The sequence below is a fragment of the Dreissena polymorpha genome, chromosome 6 (genome assembly GCF_020536995.1).
Source record: "Dreissena polymorpha isolate Duluth1 chromosome 6, UMN_Dpol_1.0, whole genome shotgun sequence".
In the NCBI taxonomy this organism is placed as follows: Eukaryota; Metazoa; Mollusca; class Bivalvia; order Myida; family Dreissenidae; genus Dreissena; species Dreissena polymorpha.
In genome coordinates, this window is record NC_068360.1 from 111,661,346 (window position 1) to 111,686,233 (window position 24,888).

The window sequence follows — 24,888 nt, forward strand, 5'->3', positions numbered from 1 at the left end:
AGTATTTACAAAATAACATCATTAAAAATGATGTAAAGTCAACGCTACTTCGCTGTTTAGTAGATAATTATACGATCTATTAAAAAACACTAACATTTGACATAAAAACAACCGTGGATATGGAAATCTTCAGCGTACGAAATTGCAGACAACACGCGGCGTCTCATCTGGGTCTACGCTGTCTGCCAAGGCCGATAATATATGAATGGAAATGCAAAAACTCAGTAGCCCTAACTGGCAAACATATGCATTAGTAGGTTGTTTCGTGATTATTTAGAAACGACTACATAATTCTTTTGGTTCAGCCAGTGCAACTTAACAGAAATAAGTATTAAAAGTTTCTCCACCAGACAACAAAAGGCCAACTTAATACAACAGGGGTTTTTCTGCCTATTTTGGGAAAAGGAGTCTGACCAAATTGGGAATTTTTTATCGACAAAATTGTCAATTTGGGGAATTTTTACTTCGATGAAACGGCTCATTTTGGGAAAACACTGTAAATTTATCATGCTAAAATAAGTCAGTGGTTTAACAAATAAACTTGTTTTTATTTGTGATTTCCTCTTTTTTATATATAAACACATGCACTATTGGGCATGTTCAATGTTTAGGCAAGAACTGCAATTTTGTCTTTCAGTTTCAATTTCACTCTGAGATAAGAACTGTACAGTAAAACATTATAGCAGACATTTTTTGACCAAAACAAACACTGGTTAGTCACAATAGTTACAGCATAATTTTGCTCTGCTTTCTGTTTTTTGAAAGCATCATACAGCTCCTCCAATGTTTTGTCATTCAGGTCTAGACTTTCAATGCAGGTACAAATTGTAAGCATAAGTTGAGTAAATTTGGTTTGTGTGGTAATGAGGAGCACAGCAGATTAATAATATAGAGGATATTTTTTCAATGATCACGAGTAAATTAAAATCGATATTCCACCAAATCCAACATTTTTTCTTTTTATTTTATGCTTTTGTTCACAGTTTATATACATTGGTAAAGTGTTTAACTTAAGGATTTCGCTGGGATAATGACGTCATTTCGTCAAAATGTGACGTCATTTCACAGTAAACAATGAGCATTATCGATAATTTTTACTGATAATTTTCACTGTTTGAAACAGTTTTAATTCACTGATATTTCTCTATTAACCACCGCAGAGCATAAAATAAAATCTAATAATCATAAGTTTTGAAACACTTTTTTTTCATAATCTAATAATCATAAGTCATAAGACACTTCTTTCATAAAAAAAAATTTTGTTTTGGTAAATTGGGATTTTTTAAAAATAATTTCGGTTTGGGATCGGGTCCGTTTGCTTTGGGAATGCCTCCGTTTTCCGGAGGAGCAGACAGTGCTGAAAAAACCCTGTACAAGGTAAGTGGTTAATATTATTTTTAATTATTGCAAGCTGAGGGTTCATATTGACTTTCAACAGTATTATAAATTATATGAACAGTAACAAACGGCAAAGGGACCGGACGTCTGAAAAAAACATTAATTGAAATAGTGTTTATTAAAATCTCTGCAATCACTTTTTAAACCATCATCATATACACAGTACAACAATAAAACGCTGGTACAATGTAATTATAATTGATTAATGTCGTTTAAATTTTAATAAGCCTGTGGTTAATTACCCTTTTTTAATCTTATGGATCAATGCACCTCTAACACGTTCAATTGACTTGTTCATGAAAAATTAAAACACACTGTATGTAGCACACTCACACCTTTGATAACTTTAATTAACGGTATAACAAATATGTTTTATTGTTGATTTTTTATATTAAATTTTATTGAAGTTCTTATACTGCTAATTTATTGTTTGTTATTGTTCATTGACGGCTGTTAGTATTTAAACCACATTTATTCTGATGCTCATGACTAACTAGTATGTTTATATAAAGGATGAGTTGTTTTTAATTATAACTTACACTGTTAGAAACTGATGGTGTATACACCCTCAGTGCATGTTATCCCATACACCATCATTCACTTACCAAGGCTCGATTGGTCATTGTCGGCTCGGGTAATCTTAAGTTTACTTACATGTACCCCGGGTAAGGTACATAAAGTTAAACATACCCGTAAATATGAGATTGTATCCGAGTTGTATATCCGCCCAAAACCCGATGTCGTAAAACATTCTACCGATTAACGTAAAACTATATTGTTTACCTTAAACAAACTTCTCTTTTAAAAAATCTGCATCAACATGCGTTTTAAGTATGAGTGTTGCGATGACGCCGTGGGAATAATCAAGTAATCAAAAATGCGTCTCTGGTTTTGCTTTTATTTCCTTGATGTATAATAACGATAAGGATTGACGACTAACATTGACGACAATTATCACAAGCATTGACGACTAACACTGACGACAAGCATTGGCGACTAACATTGACGATATATACTAATTCCTAATCGGATTTCATTGATATTTTGATAACTGTTATTCTTATACCTGGGTCGAGTTAAAAAATAGTTCCGTCCGCTTAAAACCATGGCCGTTAGGGGCAGGGCAGTTTTCTTTACATGGGTATAGTACAATCTTTTTACCACTCTATAAATCATCTTTACTGTCTATCCTTCAAGAAACTTGGTCAGGCCATTTGTTCTAACGATATCTTGGCTGATTTGTTTATGAATATTTATATTCATAACTAACATTGGGCATATAAATTAAGCATTTATGTTTCATATAATACTTTCATTTTTGAGCTCGGCTGTTTTCGGAGAAAACCCTAGGTATTTTCATAGCCAGCTCGTCGTGTCTTTCTGCCGTCCGGGGTCCGCCATGCCAAAACCTTAACATTGGCTTTAAAATCAAATTACTTCCACCTACAACTTTGAAACTTCATATGTAGATGCACCTTGATGAGTTCTACACGCCACATCCATTTTTGGGACACTAGGTCAAAGGTTAAGGTCACTGTGACCTCTTAAAAAATATTCTGACAAAATTTCATTATTCAAAACTGCACCCGCAGCCCAGCGTCGGCATCCGTTATGCGGTGCTCTTGTTGTGATAATAGTTTAGTTCCTTAGAGTCTCAGATGAATGCCTTTGGGCCCATGGGATACTAACACTGAATGGGTCTAGGTCCCCCCCCAGATACTACTTCCCCGTACCCCGGGTACTTTGAAGTATACTTCACCGTACACCAATTGTCAAATGATACTTTTGGGCACTCCGGTATACTTACAGGTACCCCATCTTTCCTAATAAAAGAAAATTGTACCCAAAATAGTGTGTACCCAATTTTTGTTCATAACCAATTGTTTAAGTACACACATTTTTTTGGAACCAACATTTTCGTACCCAATTTTGTTTTCCTATCCACATTTTTTATTACCCACAATTTTCATACCCACATTTTTTTTCTTTAGCAAATTTTTTTTGGCATAAATTGTTCGTACCCAAAGTTTTCGTACCAACATAATTTTCCGTACACATATTTTTCCTACCAATTTTTTTTCCTACCCAATTTGTTTTGGCATTATTTTTTCGAACCCAAAATGTTCGTACCCACATTTTTTTCGTAACCACAATTTTTGTACCCACATATATGTGTCGTACCCAAATTTTCATTCCCACATTTTTCTAACCCAAAATGTTCGTACCAACTTTTTTTAGTCCCCACTCATTCCATCCGCGAAACCCTTAAGGTGTCGCAACTCTAGTAACTATTATTGAATGACACCAACGTAAAGATATGACATTAATAATGAATTACTTTTAATTACCTGGTGAACAGTGTTGTTTTATGGCCGACAAAAGAGGAAACACGTCATTTGAAATGTGTCCTTCATCTTTCACTTGTTCCCTTTGAAGAATAATTAGTTGTCCAATGGTGAAATGATTAAGATGATTATATTCTTCGCGCTTCGTCTTGACGTACTGAAGCCATTCTTTTTCAAAAGGTTGCCATACATTTAGCAATCTCAGGAAGCATCTCTTTCAGACCTTCGTTCGCGGTAACCCTACGGCCCTTCAATAAACCCAACATGGTATGCTGGGGAACTCATAGTATGCCTACGTTTACTAATAATTCAGATAGCGAAATAAAAACCAACTATGATCAAGCCAGGTAGAATTGGAATTTAATTCGTTAAATATCTATCATCTATTGCAATTGTACAACGAATGTGTTGTGGCAGTGAAAAAAGCGAGACATCAAATAAATTATCATATTTTACTTAAAAAAGATATATGAATCGATATATATAGATATAATTTAAATAACTATTATAACAAGAAAAGTGTTTGTCAGAAACACTATGTCCCCTTCTGCGCCGCTTTGACTTTATTTTTTTTACCTTTGAGTTTAAAGGATGACCTTGACCTTGACCTTCCACCACTCAAAATGTGCAGCTCCATAAGATACACATGCATGCCAAATATGAAGTTGCTATCTTTAATATTGCAAACGTTATGGCAAATGTTAAGTTTGACCAAACCAACAGACAGACAGACAGACAGACCAACAGACAGGACAAAAACAATATGTTCCCCACTATAGAGGTGGGGGACATAAAAAGGTAAACTCACCTTCAGATGAAGAACAGCATCTCTATCAATAAACTCTAGATTTACACACACTGGTCTGTCCGTAGTGTTGCACATAAACTCAGCTTTGAAATTATAGAACAAGACACATCCCGATTCACACAACTGTCTGTATAGGATTCCTACTCATGCCACGCTGTCAAAAATCTTCAATTTAATAAAAAACTAAATGGATGAGCTTTCAAACAAAAGGTTGCCCATGCTGCAGTATTTGGTGAATAATTATGTTGTGTACTTGATGCCAATGACGGGATATTTAAAGCGTGTAAGTCTTGAAATAAAGAGCGTAGGCATTAAACATCTAACCAACGTAAACATGTCAACATCGACTTCTTTTTCTTTGGTATCTTGGGAATTTTTGCCAGATACAAGCATGATCCTGCTGTGTAAATCTTGCACATCTGCTAGCGAATAGGTTCGACGATATTGCCGTTCTCCATCATTTTCAGGGACGACAAGCCTAAGAATATCATGTTCCGTCTGAAATAAACAGATTTATTATATATTGAACACCTTTTTCTTGGGTAAGTATATCTTTATTACCTCTCGCACTGAGAACATCGTATACAACAATATTTCTCCTCAAAACGTAGTAATGATACTGAATAAATATGTACAAAAGGGTTCTTTGATGAAATTTGGTTTGGAAACGCGTCCATCAATTCGTTTTAATGCTTAGTAGGCAAATTTATATCTTATGAAACGTGTATATAATTTCGAATGTTCAACGTATAATGATTATACGACACTCAAAATGAGTTAAACAACAACAGAATAATGCCACATGGAAATGTCGCCTTTTAAATATTATATACTAATACACAAGCAATTGATACAACGGACGATAAATACAGTCGACATAGATTTTGCAACAATAAAAATTAAGAACTTGACACTTAAATACGCGATAAAATATACAATGTGGTTAGATTTTCTGTGGCTATTGATGATATTTTGAAACTTTGGCAACTGTTTCAATTAATTTTACATTTTATTATGATTTGTGCACCATTTACGAATAACATTTGCTCCCATTTATTTTTTAGTCATATAACTTATGAACGACGATAGGAAATTGTATTTGAGCTTGAAATAAATAATAGTAAATGATAGATTTATACAGTTTAATCGGTAAGTTATGCAGGAATAGTATATTGTATCGCATACCCGTTTTGATTTTTAAAGCTCTGGTCTTTCGTGTCCAATTAGGTCATTCGTTTCATTTTAAACATGCACTTGTGTGCTTCTTTGTGCTTAGGTTTTGGAAAGTTTGGCCTATATCAATGTTACCAGGTAAACTTTTAGTGCATTGTCATCTGAATGGTACCGAAAATATGTAGAGGTGTGAGACTAGCATTTTTCGGCGGAAGTCAGTTAGCTTGTAAAAGAATGTAGACATTTTTGAATTTAGAATCTCATCTGGGAATATCTCTTGTCATCCATTGACATATCATTTATCTTTACTTTAAATAAGAAATATGGATATCTAAGGTATGTTGTCAGATTGTCAGTTGTGTTGCTAATATTGGAAACTCGGGTACATTTTTTATTTAATTTTATGTCGGTGTTGGATTGAAACCAAGCGCCATTTTTAAATCTTGTCACAATACTAATGATTATATACACTTTTCGCATGCTAACATCATATTTTTACAGCAGTCACTTGAAATGTAACAACAATGCATGAACAGGTCTTTATTTTACCATTTTGTGTATGATGCTCAATGAATAGCTTCAGTGGTACCCATGTCAAAGCCTGCTCCAGAACAGCGTAAACATCCGTTGTACTCGAAAATGATCCCCATTGTTTAAGGAACAGTTTTGACAAAAGATCGGCATACTTCAAAATCCCTGATTGTGTCATTCGGGAAGCGTTTAGATTCAGATTGCCACTCTCAATAACCTGAAAAATGTTGCAGATTAATTGAATATCGTTTACTGTACCTATAAATATATCATCACAATACTTCCAAACTCAATTAAAAACAGGCATCATGCCATTGATAACGTTTTTCACAGGAGAACAATGTAATGCGATGAATACACACTGTATACATTAACTAACAGGTTCCTTGAGGAAAGGAACCCTACTAGCCTAGCTATCGTTCCAATCCTATAAAATTTAGATTCGTTTATTTATGTTGTAAAACTCTCTGTTGAATAACTATGTTTAAACCAACTAACAAGTAACTTTTGACCGTTGATATATCATCGGTATTCATTAGGCTTTATACCATTTTACCGCGAATTTAATTTTTTATTTTAACGGCGGCTTCATGACACCTTTCTGCGAAAATACTGCATATGATTTCCATCAGCAGGTATAGTTATGGACTGTACAAAAATTCTGGACACTCAATTATGAAAAAATGTAACTTCTGAAACTGCGTTTAGTTAGGTCGAAAAGCAGAAACTTGTATTTAAGAGTTGAACCTCGTGCAAACATAAATTATTCTACACTTTCATGTTACAACATGCAAAAGGCAGTAATCGTATATAAATAGTGTATCTAACGACTTCACTACATCACTTCATTCCGTTTTCGTACTTTCAAACAAGGACGCGGATGTGTAGCCAATGCAAAGTGTGGAGACACTACATTAGTTTTGAGGCATAAAGTACCACATAGTCCACGGCAATTTGTTGGATAAATAAAACGAGTATTTGTTTATCGAAATGGTAATACCCGCCTACACATACTGCTTTAAATTACAGAAGGTTGATAGTGTTCCCGAATATATCAAGTGTGTCCAGATAACAATAAATCATTGAAGCCATGTGCTACACAACTGTACGACAGAACTGTCGTGTTCCATACTTGAGTTGAGCTAGAATTGGTCATGCTTATGATCGTATGTTTCAAAACAATGTATACATGTATAGCATATGAAGAGTAGACACTCTTTTGTAAGTGTTCACATCAGAATGTTTTACCTTAAATGCCACTGCGCTAAGGCACGTGTGCATAGGCTGGCTGTAATTTCCTTTTCCTGAGCAATAGTGCTCTTGAAACGCGTCCGTGTTGATTTGAGAGATCGTGACCTGTGTTTAGCAAGATAAAATTAACCAATTAATATCACAAATCTCATAGTTTGCTATCAGATTCCTGTCTAATTAACAATTTGAAATAATACGAAATAATTACAAATAATATATATATATAAATCCCGTCAGTGTTCTATTATATTCTGAACGAATTTATAAATGAATTCACAAGGAAAGCCAATTTTGTACTATTAAATTTGTTTTTTTCTACTCTTTTTTGTTCACACACAAATAGTGATTGATACATACACGAACGATAAATGTTGTCTGAAATATTTTTGAAGCCTTATCAATCCATCTGTCGAGTACACTCTCGGGCGGTAAAGTTTCAGGAAACGCAAGATTCCAAGCCTGTAAATAAAACAAACGTTACAATCATGCATATCGCACAGAACATTGTTTGGGATAATATCACATTTAATAGTTTAGTTGGAATTAAGAAATTTCGTAGTGAAATAAAATATTCGTTATTTTTAAAAATATATAACATTCTATTTGTTCACTGCATTGAGAAAAACACAAAAATCGAATATTTTCGTATACACGAATAAGAAATAAAAAATGATTTAAATCATCCACAAACGCGCATAAATTATTCTAATATGGCCACAAAATTATGATTCCTCATGGCGTGTTTTTTTACCATTGATTGACGTCATTTTTGACAAACAAAGGCTTCACCCGCTTTATTAATGTTAATATGTATCAATAGTCTTAAATTAGTATTACAAGAAAACTGTATTAATTTCCAAAAATTGTCAAACATTTCAAGTGTGTTCATAGAAAAGTATTTAATAAATATGTTGTATTTATTTGTCATTCTTGAAAGTATTTATCTACAACAAGTCGTTAAATTCCAGCGTTCACAAAAAGCCTAATATCCTGTACATCATGTTAAACAATCTTATCATGAAGGATAAGTTAAATTCGTTTACTGCTTTCTTCTCTCTTCAACAATAACACGTCATCAAGCACGATATACTTTTATGAATGGCCGAGATGAAAGGCAAAAGGTCCCCGGATGCTGTCTGAAGATTGCATGTATTTTAAAGACCATTTTAATGTTAAGCATCATGAAGAGCTGTTATTAATATATTGTGTTTCCAATTATTGCTAATAATTATTATTAAATCGTCTGGCAAAATATGTGACATGTTCACACATCATTCACTAAAAGTACACCATTCATCAAAAAGTTGTGTTTATTTTGTTAATACATACAACTAACTTTATCCAAATTGCAAAAGTAATATTTGATTAATGAACACATCTTAACTTAAGATAAATTAGATTGTTCACACAATTTCACATCGACACTGAAAAGGATGACTTACTTGCCTATATCTCCCCAACCCTTCCTATCCAGTTTGTATTACATGTCTTTTTAATCTCTGGGAAATGTCTAGGCATGTGTCTATTGTGCCTAAAAGAAGCTGCCCTTTCGGTGAATTGCAGTAGCACTTCTTTTTTAATAAACTATGTTTAAATTCTGTGTACGTCTTTTACTTGGTAACATGTAACAATATTTCTAAGATTGTTCTTTTTAAAGAAAATTTGATGCCCCATATAAATATACAGGCCACGCATTCATTAATATATATTTTTTGTTCAATGGTCGGTTTTTACATGTTAATATAAAAATAAAAACATTATCATGCATTGAGCATATACACAGGTTGTTAGATTATGAAACCTTGTTTAGTTTACAATGAGAAGTCATTCAATTTTTTTAGCTACAAATATATTGTTTGTGAATATATTTCGTAGTTAAAATTATTTCAGGAGCATATTATTATGAATGGGACACGAACATGACATATAAACTATTAACACAGAAAATAACTGACCTTGAGTAGATCCAGCAAAGCCATTTGAAATATATTGCATTGACGATTCAAACATACTTCTGCAACTCGTGTCAAATATTCCAGGTGTTCAAATTCTGCCGGTTTTCCAGAATTCACGTCTGGTTGCGATGTCATGCCGAGAAATAACATTGGTGAGCAATAACTCTTGCCAAATTCGGACATGGTACCGGTCCGTTTAACATCAAACTGTATTTGCCAGAAGATGGATAAGTTCTTGCTAATAAAGAGATAGTGGAAGCTTGTGATCACTAACTGTTCAGAACTGTTGAGTTCCATTGGGTATCAGTTAAGCTCACGATGGCTTTTGTTTCTTTTGTGTTGGTTTACTCGACGTATTAAACAGTATTTCAGTCATATCTAGGCGGTCCATTTACGTACACTTTTAATGGAACAACTGGTTTATGAGTACTAAGTGTACATATACAAGTAAAAGTAAATGGCAAATGCTCTACTTGCATCAGATGTAGGAGGTGAATAGCCGTAGAAATAATTGCCTGGCAAATCTCCACGCAATTTATGTGGACAGGTAGCGATCAGACCCGCGATATTCTGATTTCCAGTTTGGCGCCCTACAAACTGAGCATAATTCGACTGAGATAAATTGACCGGCCTAAACATATTTTCAAATGTCTGGATTTTAGTGAAAAGCTAAGCAACTCAAGTTTATAATCAAGTTCATGAGAAAATATTCAAAGAAACCACCGATTCGTCTTCAATAAATACAATTATTGTATTGCAGTTAAATGCTTCTTTATGAAGCGGGCAATTAGTTTCACATCCAGTTGGCATGCGTATAAAGAGCGATGCGAGGATTACGCTTACCTTTCGTTTTAAGGTTAATGCTACTATCGTAGACACAAGTTATATTGTAATTGATTAAAATATACAACATCATATTATTCTGAAACTTGTACACACTTTTTACTGTGTGCTTGCATTGTGTCTGTCTTTCAATCCAGTTCCTCCGTCCGTGTGCTTCTCAAAACTTTAGCAATCTCTTTACGAACATAAGCTTTGATAACTAAACTTGGTATGCATATTACATGTGATGACAAGATAATGCATGACTCTTAATTTCTGCAGATGTAAAATGTTTTGTACGTTTTACATATAACAGTAACTGAATTACACTTAATACTTGTATTACTCGAACAATAAATAAAATATAATAGTAATCGTTAGCCCTGCTATACACATTAATAGAGATGTTAGTTGTGAGATTTCAAACATGAGCGTTAAAAAAGCAAATCTAAATATTGCTGTGAAAAATAAATATTGTCCGATTAGGTTCTTATTTGAAACATTATACGTGTATGGATGAAGGGCAATATGAACGATATGTACATTCTTCAATTGATTGACAACGGTAGGGGAATCCTGTATTGCGTGTAGTACTATCAAAGCCTTATTTCCATTGAAATTATTCAGACAGATAACAAAAAGTATAGCTTTATGCTTTTCGAAGAAGTCTTTATTATTATTTAACGTTCGATACAGTTAACGCCATGTTTATTGAATGTCCCTCATTATTTAATTTATGCTAAACAATAAAACAAGCTTTTAAGTATTTTTGGTGATCGCGAAAGTATGTATTGAATTATAATTTCTCAAGATTAAAGCATTAAGTGATATAATGAATGTACCAATTGTTAAATAAATAGTTTCTCTTTCCTTACAGACTATGTGCAAAGGTAAATCATATATCCGACCTAATAAAAAGAATGTCTTCAAACCATAAACAAATATCGGTTACTATCAAAATCTATCAGGAAGAACTTTAAGATAACCAAGAGGCCAACATTCGCTGTGCGCAAAGAACATACGAGAAGCAGTTATACACGATAGGTGATACTCACCGAAAAAATAAATGCAACCAAAGTAAACCTTGGAGAAAGTCGCTGAAGGTATTAAAAAAGATACTATGCCCGAACTGAAATCCTCTCTAAAAAGTGATGTTGACAAATGTATATAACTTTGAGCTGAATTGAAACAACTCCAAAATGATGTGCATAATTTGTGTGATGAAAACAAACAGCAATTAGCTTTTACAACAAAAAAGAAATGCCACGAAAAAATACAACAGTCTTAAAATTATTTGAAGGAGAACTATGCTAAGGTTATTTATCAATTGGCATTCCAGTAACAAAGTGAGATCATGTGGCTTTTGTCCAAACTTTCAGATTAGGGGAGGATTGAACACACGACCACGGCAATGCGGATGCAAGAGAATACACATAGGACTTTCTCTATGAAGAGGAGGAAGTCTGAGCCCAATATGAGCATACCAAGTGATTCCATTGAATGCAGTTCCCTAGCCATCTGTGTTTAAAGTTTGAGGATAAATCAGATAATCTGATAGATTAGAATACAGAGGTTGATTTATCTTGCTTACATTTGGAATGTGTGGAATAAAAGTATATATTTGATAAAAGAAAATAATGCGTATATATAATGAACATCAGTGTTCTTGTTTTGCTGAAGTTAAGAACACAATTTCATTTTTTTGTATTATAAAATTCCATTTAAGAATTTCATCGTCCAACATATTTAAACGTTCAGCTTCACTGTATGCTATTAAACATGCTTACAATTAATTTGTATGGCTGGGAGGCAAAATAATCACAACTTCAGTCCGTGTATGTGTGTTTGTGAATGTGCGCTTGTGATCATTTGGATTATCGCATGCGCATGCGAGTATTCGTCCGTCTGTCCAGATTTCGTCTCCGCTATGTTTTTTGTTAATCTCTGAGAAGATTTTAGTTTTTCAGAGTCACAATTTACTATCAACGTTTTGTTTTCTCCCCATATCTTGTTCTTACTTAAGACTTTTTTTTATATCTTGGAATTATTATTACACACGACCAGAAAATTTCTCACATTCAAAGCTCATTGTCCAAGGTGAATGGTCAAGGTCAAAACTCATATTCATCTGTCAATGACAATGTAATCAATTGTACGAGTATACGTAATCTGTAATTACGTTATTAATACACATTGTTGCATCAGCTGATAAATATATGTATACATTGTATTTTTCTTATTGCAATATTTATGTGCATGTAAAAATTGTATTTGTTTTAGTCTTCAATTATTAAAACGTTAGTCACATATCAAAACTGTTAAACATTTCAACAAAACACCGATGCAGAGCTTCATGTCACATTTAAATATTTATTATTATTGGACAATATGCAGATTTGTTCACTATAATATTGCTTTTCAACAACTCATAAGTTATATATCACTGCAGTATGTTTATTTACCATTGTACATATGAACAAATTGAATATTGTCATTTTATTCCGTTTTGTAATATTCAATTGTGTAGCAAGTATCACAGGTGACCAGTTGTATCACAAACGAATCCCACACAAGCTCCTCACCTTGGCCGGGGACGGTTCGAATTTAGCCGCCTTCACCTCTTGGACTCTGATACCTATTTGGTGTACACGTGAAACCTATAAGCCAGAAGCTGGTATGTTGATGAGGATTCCTTTACAGTCTCATATAGATGAGGCTCGCTCTGGTTGATGAGGATTCACTCACATTGTCATATAGATGAGCCATGCTCTGGAAAAAAAGAGGTTTAGTTTATGTGCGAAAAGCGTCGTCACAGATTATCATGTGCAATCCGCACATGCTAATAAATGCCGACACTTTCCGCTTTAATGGAATTTTTTGTTGGAAGAAAATTGGTCTACACAAAAATCCAGTTTCGGCGGAAAGTGACGTCTCAGATAAGCCTTTGCGGACTGCACATGCTAATCAACGACAAAACTTTGCGCACTTGTACTTGGCCCATGCTAATCAACGACAAAACTTTGCGCACTTGTACTTGGCCCATGCTAATCAACGACAAAACTTTGCGCACTTGTACTTGGCCCATGCTAATCAACGACAAAACTTTGCGCACTTGTACTTGGCCCATGCTAATCAACGACAAAACTTTGCGCACTTGTACTTGGCACATGCTAATCAACGACAAAACTTTGCGCACTTGTACTTGGCCCATGCTAATCTACGACAAAACTTTGCGCACTTGTACTTGGCCCCGTTTTCTGCTAGAGCACGGCGCATATTGACAGTGCTGGCTGGAAGATTCTGGCCACAGTGGTTAACCTGATTGGAACAGTAAAGAGCCTAACTTATGTATGCTAAACAGCAACACAGCTTGCATTATTATAAGACAATTGAAAAGAGACATCATGCTGGTGTTAAAAGTACAATAGCCTGCGTGTACATATGTCGTTTTCATGTCGTCTTAATGATTTTCATTACAATGAGAATGTCTTGTTTTTGCGTTTTATGTTCTAGTCAAACTACAATAATATTACGTAATCGCATATAGTTGTATGTTTTATACACATAATGCTAATTGTTCATAAAATGTAGTACTTTCGCGAACATTCGAATTTATATATAATCTATATATGTTTTCATGTTCATAATCAACATCCGCGCAAAGATTGGACTGGAACCAGCATAGCTGGATCTGAGAGCAAGGAACAACAACTCTGTGTGGAGATTGGTTCATAATACTTGTGTAATCTCCCCTGGGATGTGGTACTTTGGTCAATTGGTCGGTCTATGTCTGTTGTTCTAATCGCCTAAAATGTTACACGTTTATGAAGCGCGCTACTTTCAAGCAATATAATTGCAACTTCAAATGCGCCATCATCATTACCCATTTGTAAACACAAGCACAAGTTTTGTTTTGCCCTTGAACATAGCTGACAAAGGACCGACCGCATAAATGTCATATGTTCGAGGAGCAAACTACTTCAATATTTAAAGGAACCTTTTGCTCTGCCATTGTTAATTGTGGTTGTTTAAGGACCTTTTTATCCCCACTGCTCTACGGATTCCTTTGTTATTTGTTGTTGGGTATATTTGACAAAGTATTAATGTATTAATGACCTGTGCGAGAAAGACGCAGTCTGATTTTTCTTTACAATAAAACGTGTCATGAACTTTTCGAAAAAAAAGCAAAACTAACGTCAACAGCATACCGACAGTTTCGCCTAAATAAATTAAAACAAGATTATTTCCCCTTTTTAAATTTAAACACCAACAATAATTGATGGTCGCTATGCAACAATCATTCCCAAAATAAAATTTATAAACAGTCAAAGAATGATACGAAATCAACACTGAAAGTCTGCTAGTAGGCATATGACCTTGAGCGGTTGCAATGTGTTCCTTGTGCATTACGAACCATCTCATTAAAGTTAATATGGTTAATATGAGTGCCATCATTACGATATAATTAACTGTATGGTGAAATTAAAAATTGGACAATCATTATTTCAACATAAAATAGCTGTACGTTTACTTAAACCTCTACTTGCCTTCTTGCTGTTAAGGATATCCATACGTTACTTGTGTTTGACAAGTAGAGTTTCGGAGTTGAATGTGTGCGCAAAGATGTCTGCAAATAGAGTCAAATAATGTTTATCTGGAAAGGCACAATATTTTTTTCTCTGACCGCGGCCCCGTATATGTATTTACATGTAATATTAAAGGGACCTTTTCGCGTTTTGTTAAATTTACAAAATTATAAAAAATAGTTTCAGATTCGCAAATTTTCGTTTTAGTTATGATATTTGCGAGGAAACAGTAATGCTGAACACCATGCTCTAAAATATCCGTTATATGTATTTTTTGACGATTCAAAAACTGAAAATTATAAAGCGTTTAACGCGAAACGATTGAATTGGAGAGTTTTGTTGTTGTCGTTATATTCTGTAACATTACGAGGATTGCTTATGTAAAGTAGAACATACAACACTCATCCTTCGAGCACGGATGGCTCCAGGGGTCAGTGGTTCGAGCCCAGTTGAGGGTTACGCTTTTTATTTCTTTAATTTTATTCTTGTTTTTAATGGAGCTTTTTAGATCCATGTTTACATTTATTAATGTAAAACATTTAATGACAAACTTCAATATCTGCCAAAATCTGTGAATGTTATTGTATTTTGATTACAATTGCACGCGTTAATTATGACCGTTGTATTATTTCAAGATTTTAAACTGCTATTGTAGGTACATAATAAGAATTCGGAACGCTATCATGATCTCGATTATATGCATTCTAAGCCTGCGGCAAACGTCATAATGAGAAAACTCATTCGAAATGACGTCCCTAAACTTGCATTTAAGTAGTTTAATAACCTACTGTTTACCAATCAGGAAACACTAAGCATCTCTGCTCAATGCCTGTTCTATACGAGGAAGAATTAGAACGCTGTGCAAAAGGAACTATTCCTGTCTATCCCACTTGCAGATGTCACAATGCCAACAATATGTGACTAATAACAGCTCATTTTACACCTAGTTGCTCTAACATTTTCAAATCACGAGCCGTCATGATAATGTGCGATGACAATGGTAGATTTAAGGGTTAACTGCCACAAGACCTCACATATATTTATGGAATATGTTTGAATGAAAGACATTTTACCTATACTCATTATATTATGCAGTTTTTATAATTTCTATTTCCTTCTAACATGGCAACTTAAAATGACTGCACGAATTTTAAAAATGGTTACCATTAATACCACATAATTGTAATCATTCTCATGTAGCTAACTCTTTAACTTTAATGATTCCTGAATTTATTATTGTTTGATAAGGTTTAAGATAGCAATGTATAACCTGTGTAAATGAACATTGAACAAAACAGAGAAAATTATGTTTGTATTTTATTATGGGATCATGTTTGAATTCTTTTTAAATTTATATTATTATTGAATTACTAATATATCTGCATTGCTAAGAGATCGAAAACTGCAATTTGTAATTACGTTGTGTAATTTTGTTTTCAAGATTTAATAAATATGATATTTGATATTAAATGTATGATAGTATTACCAAAAATGAGTCATCGCCAGCATATTTTAATAAATGGTCAACTATTTGTAATTGTATTGAAACAAAAGATTGGTTACATATCTTTTATATGCCTTTTCATATTACACAAGATACCTATGTACAGTGGTTTTAAGAATCATAGGTACGAACTCCTTCTTATTCAAAATCGGATGTGCAACTACAGCAAAACTGAACGTGAAACTATAAAATATATTTTTTGAGAAGGTAAGCATGTCAATAAGTTCATAACAGAATTGTTTTCTGGGTGCAATCTGTATTCAAATTGCCTGAATATACCTTCCGTTTTTATTGAAACATGCAAACGTAAATGGACCCTTAAATGTTATATGTTTTTATCAAAATGTATATTTACATTTGTAAAATGAACAAAACTAGACTCTTTATCGAACCAGCTAAATCAATGCTGTCCTTGGATTACCATGCATTAAATGAAACTAACAATCTTAATGATAAGCGTCAAAGTAAAGATATGGAAATGTTGTTAGCTCTTTTGCAGTAGCAGTGGTAGGGATTTTAGAATTCATGTATTGTCAATTATTTGCTTAACCAATATTGATTGTATTATTATGTATTTACGAGGATAATAAAATATATCGAACGCAAATGTTTTTTACTTCTTTTAAATAAATGATTTTATTTTCACCTCTTTTAAGTAAATAATTGTGTGTATTGAAATTGGTTTCCATGATAACAGTACAATTGTGAAAACAGTAGATGCAAACTTTGGAATACATTAGTACAGTTTGTAATATGTTTTGCAGTGTCATTAAATGTGTTTGAATTTGATTGTTGGTAATTGGTAATCGTTGAATTTCTTATCTGATCCAAATGTACTGCAAACTAATTACAAATTGATTTGGTATCTGCATTAGGTATGAAATAATGTTTTTCCTTATAACAGTAATTAAATAAAAAATTGAATTGCATACAAGGAATTTAAATAATTTGAATATTTATGTTTCCATGGTAACCAATATTAATTGTATTATGTTGTTAATGTTTTCAAATTCTTGAGTAGTTATTAACTATATATCCTTCATTCCTATAGGTTCGTGAATGTGTATTAAAATCGTGAAATTATTTTCACTGTCAACAAATTCAAAAAAATGAGGACACAATGTACACAAACACCAAATAAATGAAAAAAAATCACCTTTTAAGTAAAATATTTCCAATATGTACGTGTTCGAAATTATCCGGGTTCCTGTGCTCGCATTTGTCAAGGTCATTTTACTGTATATCATCGACTCAGATCGGCGTTGTCATATTATAGAGGCCCATAAAGGGGTTTATGGTATCCACACGAAAATCAATTAAAATCTTATTAACGCCAAGCGGATTTTTTAACGTTGAAGGCCAATCCTCAGAGATACCATGGCGGTTAAAGAGCATACGACCCCGATATTCTGCTTAAAGCAGTAGATGATGTTAAGATGAAAAAACTATCTATTCGTCGAGTGGCACTTCAATATTCCATCCCCTATCAAACATTAAGAGATAGGATTAGCGGACGTGTAGATCCCAACAAGTTTCTGAAGGAAACAATTTTTACACATGACGAAGAGTTAGGCCTTGTTGAGATGCTGAAAATTACGCAAGGCTTGGCTATGTATTATGCAATACAGCCATGCAGAAGTTGGGTGGTGAATTGGCGCACCACCTAGGGAAGCGTGATTCGGAATAACCACTATGCAGCTGCTGGCTGTATGATTCCTTAAACGGTGGGAATCAAGGATCTCTACCCTCAAACCATCAGCGCTGGAGTCAAACAGGGCAAAATACTCAACCCCAGAGGTTGTTGAGCAGTTCTTCAACAATCTAGAGGCGGCTGTGGCGGAATACGGGTTACAAGAGAGGCCGGCCTGCATTTTTAATCTCGATGAAAACGGAATCTCCCCAGAGCATCGTCCCCCTAATATAATCGCTCCTGTGCATGAAAAGGCACAGGCAGTAACATCACCACGCTCAGCGACAACAACGCTGATCGCATGCGCCAGTGCGTCTGGAAATCACCGTCCGCCATATTTAATATTTAAAGGTTGATTATAATACGATTAACAAACGAATATGAAAATATTTTACGAACAATATCACAAACATTAGTTCAATTCTAACTTCATAAAAATTCCGAAATAATTAATATAACAGTAAACATTCAGTTAGCCCAATTAGTACATTATTAAAGACATTTAATACATGAGAATATGCTTTCATTAATTAAGTGTTACAAGCAGTAAATATGATCAGATTTAATCAATTCAATTAAAACATAAATTATGATAAATATCTTCAAATGTTGATATTTTAAGTTTCATAACTGCAGGGAAGAGAACCAATTAAAATCTGGCAAAAGACCTGACGCCAGGTGCGAAAGTCACAATGTCTGAAACAGGTTGGTCAACGACCACGACATTCAAGGACTACCTTGAAAATCATTTCTTGATAAATATCAATAGGGGTGATGGCAGTAAAACCGTGATCTTTTTACTCGACGGACACACAACGCACACGTCAACGGAGATGATGAAATGGGCCCGCGAGAGAAACATTCATCTGTTCTGCTTGGCATCGCATACTTCTCATATCCTTCAATAGCTTGACGTAGGTGTGTTTGGTCCATTCAAACGATTCTACTTCAGCGAATGTGCTTCGTACATGAAGGCCAACCCCGGTAAAGTGGTAACGAAGTATGAAGTTGTTGGAATGGCTTGCAGCGCTTACCTGAAGGCACTTAGCCCTTGGAACATCGTGTCAGCCTTCAGGAAAGCCGGTGTGTACCCATTAAACAAGAATGCGGTGCCTTCAGAAAAGCTCGTGCCATGTGAGTCATTCCGAGACTCGACACCTCTTCAGAAGATACGAGCAGTACGGGCTGGCAAGCAGGCAGTTGAAGAGTATCTCCGGGCAAAAACAGAATCACCAACCATAACCACGTGGAGATGCCAAAAGAAGATGTCGGCGAAACAAAAACCTGGCGGAACCAAAACCTGTCGGGAAATTGATTACAAGTGATGCATACATCGAAGAGGTGGAGATGAACAACGCCAAGAAAAATGCCAATGCCGTCACATCTCAAAGCCAGATGATGTGTATAAGCCCGATGCCGTCAGCAAGTGGCATACACAAGTTGCACGCCAACATTGTTAGAGAAGACTCTGATACCGAATTGGACACGGACACGGACGATTCCGAAAACTGTCACGTATGTGGACAATTTAATTCAACAAATCTGGACACGAGACCGCACATAAAAATCGTTAATTGGGGGCAGTGCGACGAGTGTGGGCATTGGGTCCACCTTTCATTCTGCCATACAAAATCGGTGCTGCGAAGAGGAGACAGTTTCCTTTGCCCACACTGTTGTTAAAGTTAAAATGTGTTTTGCACCGTTTATGTTACGCATTCGTTAATAATTGTTAAATCGTTCAATACTGACCATTAATGATTCATTACATTCGCTTGAATGTACCATTTGAATGCGTTCAATGTTCATACTTAATACGTTATTTGTTAAATAAGTTCATTTTGTATAGAGGATAAAGTAATTGCAAGATAGAGAAATGAAAGACTCTGCGTTTGTCTCAGCAATTTCCCCACACAGAGCCTCACAGTAGAGCGCGTGCGTTCGACCAATCGAATTCACGAACCTATAGGAAAACGTCTAGCAGATATTGATTTCCAGCTGTCAACTTCAACATGTAAGTTTTTTGATGTTACGCATGTTTGTTGACGATTTTTTTTCATTGTTTTATGAAACATAGATATTTTCCTTTTTAAATCTCACATTTTTCTTAATAATGCAGACGTTCTTTGTACGCATGCGCGAGTTTGAATGCGTAGGTGGCCGAACCAACAGGAAAAGTGGCTAATATTATTAAACCATATGTTTTTAATATAATCCTGCACTTGAAGATTTATTAAAATTGAAACTACTTATTTTATGGCAATCAAAATAAAACAAGAAATGTTTGTGTTTGTGTTTAAATAGGCATTTCTCGATCAGCCGTTTTCACCTTAATATCAGAAATTTTGCAAACTTCTTAATTATTCCGTGTTCAACACACCTGGAGTTTTCTGAAAATGTAAATAACTCAATGTTGTCCATGTACCCTGTTTAGGCAAAAAATCTCAGAACAGGCCACATTAATATATATATATATATATATATATATATATATATATATATATATATTTGTTTTTATGTAAAAGACCGCGGATCTCATGCTCGGTAAGAATCAAAATATGCTTTAAGACTTCACTTTTATGTAAATGATCTGTAAATCTTAATTTAGATGTACTGAACATAAGTTTACGTACGAAAAGAGCAGATGACTCATAACAAAAGCATGACCTGGAAAAAACGTCATGCTTTACACGAACACATATCACGAAGCTTCGGGCAAAACGATTGTTTGAGGCTGTCAGTGCATTTTTGTAATGTTAACGTGTACGTGACAACACCTCTATTCAAGTTAACTAGATGTAAGGCATGATAAGTATTATTAATTATATTATATTTCAGTCATTTTTTAAAATCCTCCAACAGTATTGATCTGACCTATATAATAATGCAATCTTTAAAAAGCGCATAAAACATACACAAGCAAATGACAGGCTAAGCGTATCGCTCAATGATAGTATATAGTGTCGGATATGATTGTCATATTGATAATATACCACAAGGGACATATTTTTATTACGATTTTTATTAAACAAAGAACATCGTCTCAACACTGACATATTCAAAATACATATAGCCCCATAATCTATGCATCGCGAATATTTTAAGCATAACATTTAAAATCATGATCACAATTATGCGAAGGGTTTTTAATTAAACACTGTAAACAGGAATTAATTGAATTACGTAGAATGTATGTTAGTTTTTTATACAACTCATATTAAAATATGATAATCATCTTTGTCGTCATTTACCAGTCTGAGTCTTCCTCAAATGGTTTCTCATATGCCTCTTCATCTAATGAATAATCCCTGACGAAATAGTATTGTTCTTCGTGCTCACCAAACATGTCTTCATCGGAATAGGATTCCCAACTCTTGAAGGAATCCTCGCTCGTCGTATCGGCTATGTATTTCACAAACATGTGGTCTAAATCATAATCTTCATAGTCATAGTCGTCTTCATCTATAGCTTCGTAGTTTTCGATGCGATTGTAGTAGTCACCATAACGGGTTTTATTGCTATAACCATTTTCTCTGTCATTATAATGAACATCAACATGTCTATCTCTAAAGTCATCATTACGTTCGTAATAGAAGCGTTTATTTGAGTGCCAATTAGCAAACTCGTTATAGGTGTCATCATCGAGTATATTAGCAAACTTTGTCTTGCTCGAATGCCTCACATTACTGTATGCGTCATCGATATCGAAGCAACAATCATCTTCGCTGTCAGTATACTCATCATCCTGTTCTTCATACTCATCTTCGCTGTAATTATAATAGCTATCATCGCCAAAACACTGAAAATAATTATCACCCGAATATTCCTTGTAATAGGTTTTTGTTGTCTTTATGTTACTTTTTTGCATACTCGTATTTCTCACTTTTGGCAACCAATTTCTTAAGACCACGGGCATCACAGGTGTGCTTTCCGAGTCTTTCAAGCTAGTTACCGTGGCATATGACTCTGCGGTCCTTTTCCCCTGCTTGAATGTGCAAGGCATCAATGCTGCTGACGTTAACCACGCTATTTGAATTGTAACATTCACTTCTCCTTCTAACTTCGTCATAGAACAAACAGTGTTGGAATTAGCTGTCATTTGTTCGCTTGTATTGTCGATGTGTGTTCTGTAATTTGTCAAAAATTCTAGTCCCAGGATAAACTTTCATTGATGTATGATTTCAAATTAAAGTAAGCATGTTTAAAAAATGCAAATTTCAAATTCAAAAAAGTGGTTATGTGATAAGGAGTAAAACATACATAGATATTTGATAACATTGAATGGTTGTATTTGGCACAAGCCCTTGCTGTTCGATAAAGGAAACGATTGAATGTGCTTTCTTAACGTTTAACTTTTACTTTCATGATATTTTGTTTTAAATAGAAGAAAAGAACGTAAGCTATGAACAGATCGTTGTATCTGTCCGTTGTTATATCTGTAATGTTTAACAAACAAAACCGGATGTGAAAGGTTATACTTTGTACTAAAAGCAATGCCAGATCACAACCTAAATTACTCTATGAGTTCTCCTGTGTACAACATACTCGTTGTTAAAGGGGCCTTTTCACGTTTTGGATAATTGACAAAATTAAAAAAAAAATCAGATTCGCAAATTTTCGTTTTAGTTATGCTATTTGTGAGGAAACAGTTATACTGAACATTTACCATGCTCTAAAATTATATGCATCTTTTGACGATTTAAAAACCTGAAAATTATAAAGCGCCGCAACGCGAAATGATTGAATAATTTTGAGAGTTCTGTTGTTGTCGTTATATTTTGTGAAACTACGAGGATTGCTTATATATTGTGTAAAATACATCGTTCATTGTATGAGCGCTGATGGCCGAGTGGTCTAAGTGGTAGACTTTTTGCCCCAGGACTCCAGAGGTCAGTGGTTCGAGCCCTGTTGAGGGTTACTTTTTTATATTTTATTTTTGACTTTTTGCCGGAGCTCTTTAGATCCAATGTTTACATTTATCAATATAAAGAATTTAATGACAAACTTCAAAACATGCCAAAATCTGTGAAAAGGCCCCTTTAACCAACATAAAATACAAATTGGGAAAGGTCTGCTGAAATCACGTTGCTGCCAGACGGTGAGACAGTTTTCCTATCAATTGACACAAATAACACCCTTGAAGTAACATGTCTTGTCCGATCTTCCTAAAACATTTTAAGATTATTTGTCATAATAAGTTTAAAGTCGTCTGTCATATCGCGCGACACAGTGAAGAAATACGTGCACACAGGTCAGCATCGAGTTGAGGTTAAGTTTGCCCGCGTGTTGCACAAACAACTCAAAAGTTATTTTGTACGCAAGCAAACATTTTTCTACGGAACTTAACAGACAAAATGCATATGATATTAATGTATGCCCAAATGTAAATTTAATTATTGTAATTTTGATTAAAAAAATAATACTATAATTTTGATGAAACTCACAAACACAGTTCTCTTTTTTGTAAAGTAATATATTTTATAGTGTTGTCAGAAATCATACTGTTGGTTAAAATTGATACCATACCTTTCACGGTCATCTAATTTACTCTGTAAGCGAATGTTGACATTTCGATACGCTTCTTCCATCTTAAAGAAAACATAATTTTAAATTACTTTGTTGTACTAAAAACTTGTTTTAAATGTTTCGTCATAAAAAAAAAATAATTAATTACTTAAGTATGGTGACTTGAAGCGGAAACAATTGAGGTCTAAAGAACGACATACGGACATACTTAGCCATAATCAATCGGGCATATTTATTTACATTGATAACAAATATGAAACCTTGAAATTTGCTTTTTCGTACCCAATTTTTTTTTCGTACCCAATTTTTTTTCGTACACATTTTTTTCGTACCCAATTTTTTTCGTACCCAATTTTTTCGTACCAAAGTTTTTTTTCGTACCCAATTTGTTCGTACCCAAATGTTTTTCGTTCCCAATTTTTTTCGTACCCAAATGTTTTTCGTACCCAAATTTGTTTCGTTGCTGAAACTTTGTAAGGAAGCTGCTTTTGTCGAAGCGAAATTGCACACGCTGATTCCAAAGAAAGTAGATCAGAAATCAAAACATGATGATCTTGTGCATTTATAGTTCTTGCAATTGATCTTGACAAATAACAGTCCATCTTGTACAGAGGCTTCAATTTCCGTATGATGTCTTCATGGTTACTGCAATCATAAATAAAATAAAATGTTTAACATGCTGTGCAATGTGAATATTCCTGTTTTTGTTTTTGTCAAACAAAAATGACATGGACTGCATACATAGCCGCTTATTAATTGAGAGCATATTTAATTGAAATGAAAATTATTTTCAAGAAGAGAAAGCACCACAAACAAGTTTCGTAATCGTGTTTCATATGCAACATCCTGCACATGCTCTGTTCCCCACCACTTTTCTGATTGAATATCTATATTCCAGTTTGGTTCACTGAATGGTGTACAAATACCAGATGTGATGTGAAGAAGAGGCATGCATAACAACCACGAAGGTTTAGCACTTTTGCTGTATTTGATAAAACAGTTGACGATGTACACAAGGGCCTCTTGTATGTTGCTGAAATAAGAAATTATAAATAATAATAAAATTATGATTTCCAAAGTAAACATTCTAGGCTATGCCCGAAACTGCTTATCAAAAACATAATTAAATTATCAGTTTGCCATGGAGAATAATTTTACACATGTTCCATTAAAAAAGAAAGAATACATATTACAATTTGCCTTTCAGTGCAAAGTAGGCTATACTCAATGAATAGAAACTCAACCAGAATGGTCTACCCGTGGCCCGAAACAACTAGTCATCTTGCCCCTGACACACAATCT

The 24,888-nt window shown here is 34.3% G+C and overlaps 2 protein-coding genes across 5 annotated transcripts in view; both read right to left on the reverse strand.

Annotated features, from left to right (window-relative positions):
• Positions 1-24,888, reverse strand: part of LOC127833710 (E3 ubiquitin-protein ligase rnf213-alpha-like) — a 237,314-nt gene that overhangs the window by 184,924 nt on the left and 27,502 nt on the right. Inside the window, exons 1-2 of one of the 4 annotated variants that reach the window (XM_052359133.1) lie at positions 4,876-5,044; positions 4,552-4,716 (exon numbers count right to left, since the gene is read on the reverse strand). The exons of the other annotated variants lie outside the window; for them this stretch is intronic. Of the exons in view, the coding sequence (XP_052215093.1) occupies positions 4,552-4,626 (75 nt within the window). The 5' untranslated portion in view covers positions 4,627-4,716; positions 4,876-5,044. Of the gene's footprint in view, positions 1-4,551; positions 4,717-4,875; positions 5,045-24,888 lie in introns of those variants that run through there. 4 annotated transcript variants of the gene reach the window in all.
• On the reverse strand, positions 21,084-24,358 carry LOC127833711 (uncharacterized). The gene is made up of 3 exons (XM_052359134.1): positions 24,033-24,358; positions 23,587-23,648; positions 21,084-22,187 (listed from the first exon to the last, which is right to left on the reverse strand). Exons 1-3 carry the CDS (start codon positions 24,186-24,188, stop codon positions 21,308-21,310), a joined length of 1,098 nt encoding a protein of 365 aa, XP_052215094.1. The 5' UTR covers positions 24,189-24,358; the 3' UTR covers positions 21,084-21,307.